The sequence below is a fragment of the Poecile atricapillus genome, chromosome 11 (genome assembly GCF_030490865.1).
Source record: "Poecile atricapillus isolate bPoeAtr1 chromosome 11, bPoeAtr1.hap1, whole genome shotgun sequence".
NCBI classification, from domain to species: Eukaryota; Metazoa; Chordata; class Aves; order Passeriformes; family Paridae; genus Poecile; species Poecile atricapillus.
The window spans coordinates 15411521-15427427 of NC_081259.1; the positions used below are offsets into that span (position 1 = coordinate 15411521).

Genomic DNA, 15907 nt, shown 5'->3' on the forward strand with positions numbered 1-15907 from the left:
CTTGTAAAGTTCAGCGCCTGTTAAATTGTCCCTTGCGGTGGTCTAACACGGATGCTATCGAATCGCTCACGTCCGTCAGAGGGTGCAGGGCAGGGAGCGAAAAGCCCGGGAGCTCCCCGGCCGCGCCCGGGGCCGGCGGAGGGGTCCGCGCGCGCCGCCCTGCGCGCTGCGGCCGCGGCGGGGGCGGAGGGTGCGGGCCGCGCGCGCCGCCAGCCAATGGCGCGCCTCCTCCCGTCGGCGGGCGCTGCCCCCCGCGCGCACCGCCCACCTGCCGGCGCGGGCTGCGGCCCCGCGTGACGTCACGGCCAGATGTTTCCCCAGGCCACGCCCCGCGGGCTCCGGGCGGCTCCGGGCAGCGATAACGGGGAGCGCCGGGTCCGCTGTCACAGCGCGATGGGAGGGCTGCGAGACCGCATCGCCAGCTCATTGCCTTCTTGAGAAAACGGCATTAATCCATACTGCGAGCAACAAGCTGCCAGTGCCAGGATCTATCTGCTGTTCTTTTTCTCTTCCACTGGACCGCCAACGCTTTTTCGATTTAGTGACAAGCTGGGTGTGATCGTCACGAACAAAGTGTGGGTTTGATGGCTGCTAAATCAGCCTTTACTCCTACAAACCGATCCTAAGAAATAAGGGAGGGAAAAGTCTGCTTGTGTAATCTTTTTAGAAAGGGAAAGAGCGCTGTTGTGTTGGGTCTGTTTTTCCTTTTTTTTTTTTTTCTTTTTTTTTTTTGTCTTCGTCTGTTTGGATTTCTTTTTAAACTTATGAAAAATGGCAACAGCAGCATACGTGGATCATTTTGCAGCAGAGTGCCTTGTTTCTATGTCAAGTCGTGCTGTTATCCATAGTCCCAAAGGGGATCCTGATCCCCAACCTGATGCAGCAATACTTCCTTCATCCAATGGAGAAGATAGACGGGAAGTCAGAGAAACCGGGAAAGACAATGGATCATCATTACTTGTGGTAGCTAGCATTTTAGCAGATCTGAACCAGCACGTCCCAAACTCACCTGCTCTAAGGACGGAAAAAACAGAGACACTTGATTTAACAGAACAAATACACATTTCTATTGCTTCTAAGGAGTTTGGGGAAGAAAGTCTGTCTTCAGCTGGTAAGCGTGGAGGAGAAAGAGCAGCCACACCTACTAGCCTGGCTGCAGTAACTGAGCCAAGCCCCAGACAAAAGAACAAACGCATAAGAAGCTGGACTGACCCTGGATCACCCCAGAAAAAGCACAAATGCCACTATGTGGGGTGTGAAAAAGTTTATGGCAAATCTTCCCATCTTAAAGCTCATCTAAGGACCCATACAGGTTAGTTACAATCCAGCCAGAGATTTATTTGTTACAGCTTGGTAATTAAAATGAAAAACAAAACCAAACAAACTTTTATTTGGCCACTGTTATGGTTTCACCTCTCGGAACTCAAGATCGGGAAAACCAAACAACAAAAAAACCCTCTGGGAGTAAACCCTTTCTGGGCATAGATTCAAAGCTAATGTTGCCCTTTTTTATTAATGTCACAGGGAACGGCATGCGGGTCATCTGTGCGGATTGTACCAAGCTGTAATTTTTAGCTGCTGGCCTTCTTGTTCTGTGTGTCTTCTGCTTCCCTTTCCAGTACTTCTTACCTCCCTGTTTTTCCTACTCTGTGCTCCAGTCCCTCTCTTTATACCAGCTTATCACTTCCCATGAAAGTATCAATATTCTTGATATTTTAAAATTAAATGGTTCTAGAGGCACCTACATGGCTGTGTATCTGTTTCTTTCTTTAGCAGACACTTTGTGAAAGCTAGAGTAAGCAGAAGGTAGACGAGAGGCTGAACACAAGTCACAAGGAGACACCATTAGTGAGGAGAGAGGGGGATATGGGCAGTGTCTAAAACGCTTTTGGCAGCTGAGTAAAACTGAATTCAAAAGAAAAAAATCTTTGAATGCAACCAGTATCTTGTACTCATGAGTGTTCAGTGCTTATTTCTTGGTGAAGGCTGAGCGCTTTTTTGTTGCTAATGTAATTTATGAGACACACCCACAGAAAAAGTGGAAGTCTTCAAGCGTTGAGAAAGTTGTACTGAAAGTATTAGGAGGGCCATCTTGAAATAGGCCCCATGACTTGCCACACCTCACGCCTCTGCCTGGTGCTGGGAAACAGAATGGCTTCCAGACAGACAGGGGACACCAAGAATTGAGGAGATCAGTCTCTGCTGAAGGCACCGATCATAGCACATGTGTTGAGGCACCACACCGACTAGAGCAGACTTGTGCAAGATGTTCCACTGAATAATTTCAGATGGCAAATTAGTTTACTAAGATGTATGGTCAGTTCCCTTAAAAAGAGCAGTAAGAAAGAGATCCTCAGAACTAAACATGACGTAACTCCTGAGCAGTTTTAGCTCTGAGGTGTCAGCCTCACCCGTGCTGGCCCTGCTTTCATTGTGCCTTCAGCTTTTCCTGTTGCCTTCTTGAGATAAAGTAAGAGCCACTCTAATTTGACGGTATGCTTTGCTCTCTGTGGGAGAGAAGAAAGCCCCATCAAATCTGAGCATATGGATGGACAATTCCCTGTGGCACACAGCCAAAGGAACAGCGTGTTCCTGGCACCCCAGGCAGCCTGTCCTGCTTTGCACTGTGTAACTGCTTTTTGCCGCCTTGGGAGTTATACAGAAAAGGTGTTTCCACTTGGCTTGCAGGGAATTGTCTCCATTAATTTTCAGTTCTTTTGCATTCCTGCTGCTGGCATTTGCCATTGTCCTGAAAGCGAAAGATAAATTTAGCAACGTTTCTGGGTTTCCAAACCAACCAAAGACCAAGAAGGGGAACTCCAGCCCCTGATAAAGAGAGGAGGGCTTGGCATGCCGTCCCTGCGGGGAGAGGAGGGAGGGCAGGGCCGGCGGGGAGTGTCGCTCCAGGCTGCCGGCGGAGTGGAGTCATTCGGGGACGCTGGCTTGGCTCCAGGTTCTCTTTTTTTCTCTCTTTTCCCTTTTTTTTTTTCTTAACTCTTCATTTCCTGTATTTTTTCCAGGACTGTAGGGCTCAATTGGCTACTGCTGTAGCTAATGGCAGTAAGAGAGCACGTGTGTCTGAGAGCTGAAGGAAAAGCAGGGAAGGGACTGTTTTTGCCCAGGGAGTGGCAGGATCCTCGGGGACTACAGTTTCTTTGTTTTCTTTCGTCTCCAGTGTCTGTGTGGGAAGCTTTAAGCAAAGCTGCCAAGTTTCCCTCCTCACTGGCAACAGGTCTGTCTCTGTTTGGATTGAGTTTTAAACAGGCTTAAATGCCTCTTACTCTCCTTGCAGAATGTTTCCTAAGGTGTTTAATTTTTTTCCTATCTTTAAAAAAATTGTGACAGCCTTGAAAAAAGTTTGTAAAACAATAAGAGTTAAACTAATAGAAAAAGTGATCACTTCCAGGACTGGTAAATGTTTGTTCTTACACAACCCGTAATGGTGTTTTACGGCTTTAGAACAAGGGCTTTGGGTCTCCTGCTTTCTAGTCCTCCTGAACTAGTTAAGTAACACATTAATCTGCCCAGCTGTCACATAAATAGGGTGATGGCTATCCACATCACAGAGCAGTGGTGAAAGTACCCCAGGTACACATGGAAGCTGCTTTAAACAGCTATCCAAATAAGGCCCAAACCTGTTTGCTAAGAACAGTCAAAACCTCTGCAATGGAGCAGAACTTCTTCCATGTGCTGTATGACTAGATGAGCTTTTATTTAGGGGTGACCTGAAGGCTGAGAAGAGCACTGCAGGCTAGAAGATAACTGATGATCATGCAAGAGATACTTGAAAAAGAACGGTTTATGGTCTGCTTTAGAAACTTGCTTGTCCTTGTCTGCTACTGCGCTGAGAAAGTAAAGGCTTTGCTCTGCATGGTTCGAGGAAGGATAGACCAGATCCTTGAGCTTATGTCAAAGAGATACAGAGCCTTCCAAGTACTATAGCACCAAATCCAGCCCGCATTGATAGGGACTGAGAGCTGGTACTATTTTCTAGCTGTTTGGAAAACAGCTATGTGAAATCCTTCTTATAGCCAGATATCAGAGCTTAAATACATAAAGTAAAAACCATAGTGCAGATGATGCTAATTCTCCTACTTAATGCAGAAGAATCAAGATGGAAATGCCAAGAGCATCTGCTTTTTGTCCTTTACTCAGTGTACAGTGTTTTTTAGTACTCCTATTTGGACAATATGTGCTGGAGCAATCCACAGTTTCTTGTGTGCTTATTCGGTACACTACTTGTTAAGCTGTCTCAGCCTCATGAATACTTCACCTTTATTACACTGAAAACCCTTGAACCAGGCAAAAAAACTTTTCACCAAAATCTACGCTTTTCTCTACACCAACTTGCAAAGTTCCCATCCCCCTACGTTTCTTTTCATGTTTATGTTTTCCACTCTAGTCTCTCACTGAATGTCCTGGAGTTCAACATGATCATCAGCCACAAAGCCCTTGAAGTTTTAATATTTACCAGAAGGTTATATTTAGTGTCAGTGGGTAGTTATCAAGTCCAAATACTTTTCCACTAAGCCTCCCATGGATCTTGAAAGCTCTGTTGTGGTCCACAGAGGCAGCAAACCCCTGTTTGTCCTAAGCTATACTGACACCACTGACACAAAGAGGTTTCACTGATACACAGATTTAAAAATCCTCTCCACTGAGAAAATTTCTAAACACAAAGGACTTGCAAAAGAATCAAATAAATAATTTGCATGACAGAGTCCCCCTTTGTCTAAACAGGTTTTCAGCACAAAGGTGAAATTTTCTGGAGTCACTGGAAACTAACAGTTAGTCCCTTGATGCACCAGTGGTAAAAGGGAGACTGTACAGCGCCTAATAGCAATCACCAGGCTGCAATCTTAGAGAGCCTTGTCCTGGACCACTGTGTTCTGAGAGGCTGTAGAGAGTCCCAGCTTATTGCATTATATTACATATTTATACACAGAGAAAAATTGATGGGATCTTGGGCAGGACTCAAAAGAATCCTATGTATTGCAGCTCCCCACCACATCATTGTGACAGTCTCAAGCTTTTAGCCATCTCCATTAGCACACCATCACCATCATTAATGCAGAGAAAGCACAAAATAAACCTTCATTTAACTCCATTGAACTGTCCTTCTAAACTTACTAGTTCTAAGCACTAAGCAGCACATTATAACACAGAAACAGCTTTTCAGTCAGTCATCAGAATTAAATGAATCTGCACAAATTAGCAGAAGCTAAGGAGAAGTGGGCACCAGTCTCAGCCCAGAGTCTTAGTCTTGCAGCAAAACCAACTTGGGGGCCATGTGGCTTAACAGCAGCTCCTCCTCACTGTTGCTAAACCAGCTCTATGTGGCTGTCGAAGCACAGAAAGAAGAAAAGGCCTTATACTATCCTCACACACATGTCAGGTTAGGGCTCATCCAAGAGAAAGTGGTGAAGACCTTTGTCGATCTCTAGCTGACAGAATGAGCTTGGGCAGCTATGTGTTTTGCCTGCTTAACCTTGCAGTTGTGGTAGATACATTATTTGGCATCTGTTGTTCTTTTTAGTCTGACCTTTATCCATTAGCTGGATTGAAATAGGTAGAAAAGACCAACTCATTTCCATTTCTTTACATTAAATCTCTATAATCACATATTTGAGACACTACATTTCATACACTAATGAGCCTGTATGAAAAAAGTTCTTTTTTAGTTTATGTACCCATTTTTACCCATCAATTGTTATATCTTGTTTCCCTAGACAAAATTTCTCTGTTGACTTTGTAACTAGTATATGTGAAGATGGAGAATTTAATAATGTAACTGATATTTGAGAATAAAGCAATCAGACCTCACTGTGATGAGTATGACAAGAGCATAACAGTTAGGTTGGATAAACAAGAGTAGTATATGTTCTGTGTTCAGGCTGGTAAAGAGGCCTTTATATAAAGTATAAATAATCCATTTTAAATAGGGGTTTGGATTTCCCTTTCAGTTCTAGTAAGTCTAATTTGCTCACACTATGTTAATTCAAAACAAAACAGAAGTAGAGCACAGCTTCCCTTAAAGTTCTGAATCAAGATGCTATCCATGTGTCTAGAAACCAATTTAATCAATGTAAGAAACAAGTTTTTCTATCATATAAATAAACTTTATCTTCCATTTTAGCACCTGGCAATTACCAGAAACGTAGCTAGTTAAGTAAAACCGCATGGACTAGATCTGGCTGGGTTTCTTTTAGCTTGTTTCTAGGCACACAGTGACTCTTGAAGGTGTATGTGTGTAGCAGGTGGGCAGTATTGGTGAAGATTTGCAGGAAAAGATTCCAAGAGAAGAAACCAAATCTAAGGCCTTCTGTGCTACTCAAGAGCAGTGCAAAGCAGGACTGCAGACAGCCCTTGTGTAAAGCAGGATGAATTGACTGGTGCTGGTGCTTCAATCCATCCGTCCTCCTGAGCTTCCAGTTTGGCTGCTCTGCATACCAGGACTTACAGGGAGCTGCAGTACCTCTGAGCAGGATGCCAGAGGAAATTTAAAAGGCCTTTCCACAATACAGATTTCCCAAAGGCGAAAGGACAGACTAAATGAATTTGTCCCTCTGCATGTTGGGCCTCCTGGGTTTGATTTCTTGTGTTAAACTCACAGGCTATGCTTCCTTCAGTCTCATTAACATACACCCAGATTATCCAAAAGCTGCAAGGTGCCTCTAGGCTCTTGTGTCCAGTAAGTGCCTTCCACCTCCTTACTTTGCTGAGTGCATTAAAGCCTTTTCTCTAAGGTTTTATTTCTGAGATGAGCCCAAATGGTGGCTTCTGGACAGATTCAGATAGCAGCCTCACAAAAGAAGTTGTCCTTCTGGCCTAAGGCATAAGCTTTCTCAGTGTTAAGAACTTCAGCAGCCTGCTACTTTTTTTCTGAAAACTAATAATCTGAACTCTTTTAATAAGCCTATATTTTTAAAGACAATACAGATTTTCAAAGCATGGTTTGTGTTTCCTCTGAAACAGCTCTGCAACTCCTTTCTTACTTCCTCTAAGAAAATTTCAACACATAAACAAAAGTCAGAAAACAGAGAAAAGCTTCCCTCAAAGCCCTGAGAGAGCCCTCACCCTACAATGCAATTCTCAAGACTATATTTCTTATTGAAAAGTATTGATTTTTAGCCTGGATCAAACAATATGTGTTCATTGAAGATAATAAAAAATATATATGCTCTAAGTTTCTTAATGTTTAAGTCTTTCAAATAAACACAGGGCATAAACTTCTTAAGAAGTAAGCAAATTTTAAAACATGTTTCAAAAGGCGCTGAAGTCAGGAAGAAAAGTAGAACTACTCCTACTCACTCCTTTTACATGACTGCTTCAAGACTGAACAATAAGATTCAGTTAATTCAGTGCAAAAGAGTTAGGGCTAAATTAGTTGGATGGAGAATCCAGCTGGATGACATCTGTATTTACCACACACTTGATTAATATTAGATGTTAGGGGGAACTACCTCTCCTGATGCTTATACAGGTTTCTCTGTGAAGGACTTCCCTTTATTTCCTTTCCCCCTCTCTTTCTCCCCAGTCTTTGTGGAGATATTAATCACGCATAAGACACAGAAATGAAGTTTCTGGTAACAACAGAATTTAGGCATTTTAGCTAAAAAACATTTAAAGTAAAACTATACTTATCGTTGTTACAACTATGTGTCTAATGAAAAATCAGAAACATCACAGACTTCTCTTTTCACAAGCCATTTTTCTTTTAGCATGGAAGTGGGACTTAGGTCCAGTGTAATGAAACCTGTTACTATTGGAAGCAGTGAAGATGGATGACCCTCCAGTTGTTTTCCTCATCCTAGACACTGGTAGTAGCACTTTCCTTCTCAGTGACAAGACCTAGGTCTTACAAACAGTTGAGAGTAAACCAGCAAGCAAGGTTTTTAATGAATGGACAGTTGCAATTGATTGCTGTGCTTGTATTAGAAATTAATCACAGCCCTATGGACAAACAAAAGTGTTCAGAATGATCTGCAGAAGACTTTTCTGCAGTAGCCTTTCTCTGCAAGACACTGGAAAGTGTATGTGACAGAAGTTTTGCATAAACAAACCTTTTGCTAAACTGGAATTCCTTTTGAAACAAACTCACAATTGGATTCCATCTGAAAAGAAGGCACCTTTAACCATTTAAAACACAACTGTTCCATTGTGTTATTGTCTGGCTGAACATGGTTATGGCACGTCCAAGAGCAGAAACCTGGAACTTGTTTATATTGGACATGTGGTTTCTAGTTCTGTTTTTTAAGTTAAGCACGTTCCAACTTCCCCCCACCCCCTTCCAATCTTGGATCAGCTGTCTGGAAGTCAGTGCTGACAGAGCCAAAAAAATACTCTGCTGTTCAAATGCAGGACAACTTTTGAAGGGTCCTTTCTGTAGAATTTCTATAGGTATACTTTTTTCCCTTTGTTACCCACTTGGCTTTTATGAGGTAGATTTGCATGGGCAGTGAGATCATTATCTTGCTGTGTTCGGTTTAACAATAGCTAGACAATGTGGGTTATTTAAGTGCAGGCACTGAAGTCAGACACACATATCCTGTATTTTTCAGGTCTTGCAGATTCAGCAGATCTTACAGGGCCTCCACTTAATATAAACGAAAAATTTTTAAAAGTTCAGAGTGCCACCGTTGTGGTTACTTCTAGAAAAACGACCTCAGAAGCTTTTTTGCAGCCTTAACATAAAAAGCATTTACTAACCAGGAACTTGGCGCAAGTCAAATGGTATTAAAGTAAGCATATCCTGAAATGACCTCTAGTGCAAGGAAAAGATTTGCTGTAATCACTTACAGTCCTTTTGCAGGGCTTTCAGGAAATACAGGCAAAATACTGGGGACTGGGTATTTGCTGATGTTGCAGATCAATGGATCAATAAGCTATCTTAGATTTATTGCACATTACATTTCTACCAGACCACTCTCTATTATTTTGTTATAAGAGTTTTTGGAATAGAGGAACTTAAAAAAAATCATATGAAAGAGCAGTGTTGCTGCTGCATGTTTCACATCTTTCCATCTGCCTCGCTAGAATAAACCTTGACAATAAATACCCAAGCAGAATGGGCATGCTGGTTATGTCCTTACTGCCTGCAACAGTAGCTTTTAAAGCTGGTAAAGGAGAGCAGCAGAAATGCTAACTCTGCCAGAATAAGATCAGGTGAGGTACAGCAGCCAGAAGGGATGTATTGAGCTTTTTAAAGTAAACAGCTGTCAGTATTTCCACTGGAGGAATTTATAATGGAGCCAGCTGAGAAGGATTAGTACATTTTCAGATGTTTCCTGCAAATTTTTTTGTGAAATGATGAGCTGTTTTTTAATAGATCAGGGAAATATTTATTTTGCTGCTTCGATGTAAATAAATGAAATTACATTGGTACAAATTTATATACTAGACTGGGACCTTAGAGACAATTTTAAATTCTTGCAAACCTCACAGTTAAATATTGTGCTTTCCTATGTTCTTAATCTAGTAATTTAGGCCTTATTCTGCCATAACAATTAGAACAGAGATGCTGCTAAAACCTCACAGAACCATGGACTAATTTTTGTTATTTATATGTAGGGGCTTACTGAATTTTAATTTACAATCTCTTTTAAATGCCAGCAGAAGGACTGCAGATGAGCATTAATACACGAGGGCTGTGGCAGTTTTTGATTGTTCTGGTGATTGATATAATTTTCCAAGTCCTATGTGAATTGTATGCAGCCGTCCTATGCACGTGAAACTCTTCATAGAGCACTGAAAGCACCTTAAAAATAATTGGAAACTTCCATTTGCTGAATATATGTCTATACAAACAGTGCCAATAGAATGTTTAGCCTTACTGTGTAATAAATCCAGAATGTATTTGTAAATATGTCTTCTAAATAATCATAACATGGCCAAAACAAAACTGAATTTCTTAGATACCTCAAAGGATTACTTTCAGAGAAGATTCTCATTGATACATTTTTCCCCTCTGTGCGAAGATATACCATATTTACACCTTCTATTTCCCCCAGCTTTCATCATTGAAAACTGCTGAATTCTTCTCACTAGCATTTAAGAATTTCTCGGACTGGCAACATTTGGAACCAAATTCTAGCTTAAATAGAAATGTATGAACAAATATATAAGCAACCAGAAAAGCAAATGCTTTGGAATTTATAGGTGCCCTTACATAGTGTTACTAGCATAAACAGACCTATAAGAAATATATCAAAAAGCTCTTTTTGTTTTTTTGTTGTTTTTTTTTTACAAATGACAGAGAAGATGTAGACAAAGTAATTGTAATTACTGATTATTAATTTTAGTAGATGCTAGGTGTGAATTTAATAAAATCAGTCGTACTTCAAATTGTGTAATATGAGGTAAGAATAGCTAATCACTTATCCTTTGTCTTCAAAATACCAGCTCTCAGTGTCCCTAATAAGGAAACACACAGCGTTTTTTAAGCAGACTCTTGTGTTTCATTTGGAAAGAAACCTCTTCCTAACCCACCACCCACAAATATAATATGCATATATATAGCATTGCATTGATAATACACATAAAAGTGGGTTTGCACAGTAAAATATAACTTTTAGTGAACCCTAACTCTGATTCTTCTGCTCCTCCATGTGCTGCTGAGGCTTTGAAAGGGCAATAGGGCCATTGCAACTTGAGAATAACTCAGCATTGCTCAAATAGTGGAACCTGGAGAGAGAATTCTCCCTCTGTCCAAAACCCCCAGCATTTACGTGCACTGCAGAATCCCTTAGTTTGTTGCTAAGGTAGGTTTTCAAATTATTGCCAGATTTGTGGGGGGTCTGAATCAGTAACTTTAACAGGAGAATAGCTGAAAGTTGTGGGAACACAATGTTAGTCATCATTCATTCTGGTACTCCACAGCTTTCTTAACTTGTCATCTGCAAACAAGTTGAGATATCACACTAGATCGAGGTAATTACCATGCTGAAAGATTTACACCAATTTCCCACGTTTTCCTTCAGCTTGACTAAGTTTTGTTGGGTTGGTATCTCCCTTCAGTCTGCAGGATAATATCATTAAGGGCACCACCTCACTGACCAAATCAAATGTGATTTAAGCCAGCACCTGTTGGAGCTTGGAGTGCTAATTTAGCAGTCTAACTTCTGAGGAGCCATTTTGATTAGTAAATGTCATTGGTAGCTTTCAGAGGATGAAGTGGTCAGGCAGATTACAATGTTATCTTTGCTGTGCTCACTGATGTAAGCAAATATTGTACAACAACTGGCACAAATGTTTCACCATGAACCTTGTCCCAGACTTCTATAACTGGGACATGTGCAGATGAAATGTGTTTAGGAACATGATTGTCAGATACCTTGTACTAAAGTGATAATTGACAAAGCTCTAACTATATACTGCAGAGACAAAACTGTAATGAGAAACAGCTTTTAAACACTGCTTGTCAAGTACAGATGTTCAGCTCCTGTATCTTTTAAGAAACATTTCAGTCAGTCCCCAAAGGAGTGTTCTTTTTAAAAAAAAAGAAAACAACAACAACAAAAAGAACAGAACATTTTGTGATTCTGCTTCGTACCCTACTGCAGTATTTGGAATTGGCTGCTGTTTCCAGTAAGCAGTGTGGACTAAGCAAATACAGCTTTCCTCTCCAAGCATAAACTCTCACCCAGCTCATACCAAAAGGGCCTACATGGTGAAGGGCTACACAGTTTAGAGACTTTTTGCTAACACTGCTTACTGGTGAAAAGTCATGTAGAACTCAGCTGTTTTCTCTGTATTTCTGATTGTGATTTTTCTGAGCAGTATGGCCTCTGGAGAAAACAGTATCACTGACCTTACTGAAACAAATTAATCTCTTTTAAATGGATGCCTTTTGCTTGATACTTCCTTTTGTCTTCCATATAATTTCAAATGGTTAATAGGCTGCTGTTAATCCCTTGAGGTTTTAGGACTCTGTAACATGAAAAAATCCTAGTTTTCCCCTTTTACTATGCTTGATAGATTCATAAGTATTTGAGTACTTCCCTCCTCTCAGTCTAACACCAAACCTCTCAGTGTAAAAAAAGAATCCTGACTGCTGTTCTTACAGATTGTTTACAGGAACATAATTTAATTTCTATAGTTATTTCATGCAATAGACTACTGTACTTGACTGTACAAATCACTAGATTAATTTTTGTCTTTAAGGCAAAAATTACTAAAATTTGTTTTTTGCCATCAAGAATGTAATAAGTTACAAAAACATTCTGAGAGAATGTTATCTGGCTGGTGTTTTGCTTTTGTAATGAATTCTTGAAAAAGCTGTACTTTCTGAGGTTATGTTATCAGTTTGTGCTCCTAAAGTTAGCATTTGCAGGTGAATTACAGACTAATAAATTTGGAAAAACATTCTGTACCTCTGCTGAACTTCTGTGCAAATGTTTGCTTAAAGCTTCTTTCCAAGAGCCAACTCTGGTCATTTGTGTAGAGTATCCTTGGAAAAATTATACATATAAACTGTCAATTGGATGTGACCACTGTTTGCAAGAGATTCAAACTCATTTGGTATAAGCCACATCTTTCTGGTGTTGGCATGCAAATTGCTTTTTTAGATGTTTAGATGAATTTCTTACAGAAAGACAAGGAGCTGATGTGGTTGGTGTCCTTGATAGTTTTTCTTCTTTGAATGCTGTGGAGGAACTGAGTTCTAGTCTTGTTTGCAAAGAAATCCAAATTATCACATAACTGTTTTCTCAATCAAATAGTTCTAAAGAGGCTGTACCATTCTCATTTGTGCAATATAAGGTCTGTGGTATTCCCTTTATGAAGAAGTGACTGTGCTGGCACATTTTGCATTTGAGTACATTTGTTGTGGTTTCACAGACAAACACAGTAAGAACAACAGCAACTTTCACTGCACAGCTGTTTCTCACTTGGAAATCAGATCACCTTTGGATTTTTTAATATCTAGGGTTTTTTTTAAATATAAAAACAGCCCTGAGTTCCTAGGTCAGTCTTGTGCTTGACTCTTCTGATTATAAAACACAGTTCAATGAGCATGCAGACAGCACGGTGTACACAACTTTACAGTGTTGAGGTATTTCTGTTCTGAAAAGAATGCTAAACATATACCTGGTTTTGTGCAGCGTCATGAGGAATTATTTTTTCTAAGACTTAAGTGTTTCTCTTATTTGTCCATTATTCACAAATTCTAAAATTGAGCTGTAAAAAGTAATTTTAAAAAGGAAGTAGAAACAAGTTCCAACCAATTGGCTGAAAATCAAGTTCAGATTCACAAAGTACTTTGTGGATCACGTCTTTTGGGAAGAATAATAAGCTTGGCAATGTCAAGCTGCAACAGCAATAATTGGATCATCTCAATCCCTCAAAGCTAAGTCAGGATACAACACCCCAACTCATGAAGCTGCAATTCCTGTTTTCTTTGGGTTTATTCACAGTCTGTCTGTTGTATCAGAACCTCCCTATTATTCAAGTTTATGAACCTTGCAGTTCTGCATACTGCAATTCCTGAATCTCAGCCCAAGACCCATGGTTGCCAGAGCTGTGCTCAGGAGCTAGGAATATGGACAGGAAATCAGGTTCAAATAATTTTGTGGTTCTCAGATTAAGGACTGAATTGAGCAAGAGTCCTAATGGAAGTAAGAACAGCAGGGAACTTCTGTGATCTTTTTCAAAGTAAAAATTATATCCTGTGCATCAGGTTTTGGAGTTAGCCTGCAGACTTATGTGACATTGATATATTTTAGAATTTCTTAGTAATGGTGCAATTCCTATTATATTTCATAGAACTTCCCTATCCCAGCAATCTTCTGAAAAAATTTGGCCACAATAATTTCCTGTATTTTTGAGTACTTCACTAGCCCCTGTGCATCAGGCATGTTAAGTGTGGTCAGCTAATTTCCTGCAAACACAGGGAACAGGTGCTCCACCTCAAAAGTCCAGAAAGGCCAGTGGGTTTCCTCTCCTCACCCAGAAGAGCAGGTCTGAGAATAGACCTGCACACTTAATCAAACAAGTGTAGAAGAGAAGCAATAAATTTGCTGAAGGCACTAGGAATTTATGTTTTGGGGAGTAATTGGGATCTTTCTACTACAACTTGTCTATATTTACAGCTATTGAATTTTTACATGACATGTATGGACCCATAGAATTAAGAATCTCTTCTAAAGAATCATTATTCTCTCATAAGGTGAAACGGTTTGCATGTCAATAATGTTTTTAAATACTTACAGAGAAAAGGGTGACTGCTGGGCAGCCCTTCTGACATGATTCATAGGTATAAACCATATTCTGCAGTGAGATGTAACTGAGTTTAACAGAGTTTTAAAACTTTACAGAGTGCTCTGTAAAGGCAGGCAATAAAGACATGGGTGCAGCAGGCAAGGGAAGACAGAGCTGCTAAAGGGGCCATGATATATATACGTATATTTTAGTAAATTTTAAAATAGTATAGATGTTTCTTTCAGTACTACTTTGAGATAGAAAAGTAGTGAAAGTAGTATTTGCTCATGAAAGAGGGAATCCAGTTGATTTCTCTCTGTGAATCCATGGTAAGACAGTTTTTTGAGAACACCTCTCTATTTTTGAGTTATGTATGTAATATATCTCAAGATGCCCTTGACAAAGCTGTCTTTGAAACATGTCTTTGAAATACGTAAGATCTCAGCTTTTCAGTTATGTTTCACATCCAGAGTCACGCTCAGATAATTGGCTTGTGACTCGGATCCTCCACAATCCAGCAAATGCTCCATTCATTCAATTCCAGCACTGGCCATGGCCTCTCTCCTACATCGTGACCCCACACGTCAGGCACAGCTGGTGGGGCCGACTCCCTCAGACCCTGCAGCAGCTGTCCTCAAAACCAACATCAAACAGGGGTCACAGCAGCTGAGCTACACTTAGGCTGTGTCACACCCTGGCTGTTTAGGAGAGAAGTGTTGAAAACCTTCTTTTCTGATTCAATATTAGAATGAGGCCTGGATGGCTATATGCTTAAAACATTCGTAGTTTAAAGTATTAACACATAGAAAAGACTGAAAAAATCTGAAACTGGAAAGGAGCAGGTAACTGGTGCTCTTTTTTTCCTTTTCATATAGCTGTGGTTGAAGGAGGCTACAAGGAAATACAAAATAAACAGGGAAGGTATTGACAAAATAGGACATATAAATGAGACAAGAGTTGAATGTTGAATCGCAAACCAACTTTTCTAAAAAATTGACCTGTTTTAAAAGTGAGCAGTTTAGAACATTACAACTGTTACAATAGAATCTAATTCCTCTACTGTATACGAAAAACCTGAAGCCTGGTTTAAACAGGGAGGATGTTTTAACAATCTGGGCAGAAGGTTTTGGTGTGTATGCAATAGTTTTATGCATATCTTGAATGGTAGCTGCTTTGTGTCAAGCAACAGATTTAGTGTTTGATTATCAGCCCATAAAACTACTTTCCAGAGCTGCCTGTTCCCTGAAGCTGGATGCTCTATATGGCCATTGGCAGATGCTGCTCATAAACTACTTCAACACCACCTTGCTCTCTGGCAAACAATCCACCCAGAATTAGAATAAAATAACAGGAAATCCCACTCCCTCTCTCTTCCGTACAGTTGCAATAAAATCTCAGTTTCAGATTTTTCACTTAGCTTTACAGCTTTAGCTGTGCTTATAAATGCTGAAGGCCCATGTTTCAGGCACACTGTGTTACTGTGATGTTGATTCAAAAGTTCACAAGGAGACATTTCACAATTACAGCCAAAGACAACTTCACTAACTTCTGTTTGCTTGGCTTCTAGCAAAATGAAATCTCATCCTGTCCCCAAATCCTGGGAGCTGCTGTGCATATGAAATGTCATAACTTACCCGCAAGGTCTGTTCATGCCAAAGTATGTGCACTTCAGTTGGAGGCAAATGACATTCAGCGTCTTCCAGAACTCAGA

At 40.4% G+C, this 15907-nt stretch overlaps 1 protein-coding gene across 2 annotated transcripts in view; it reads left to right on the plus strand.

Moving 5' to 3' along the window:
* The first annotated feature begins 317 nt into the window (after positions 1 to 317).
* Positions 318 to 15907, plus strand: part of KLF13 (KLF transcription factor 13) — a 33612-nt gene continuing 18022 nt past the window's right edge. For both annotated transcript variants that reach the window (XM_058846874.1, XM_058846875.1), the window contains exon 1: positions 318 to 1312. In XM_058846874.1, the coding sequence (XP_058702857.1) occupies positions 772 to 1312 (541 nt within the window). In that variant the 5' untranslated portion in view covers positions 318 to 771. The remainder of the gene's footprint in view (positions 1313 to 15907) is intronic.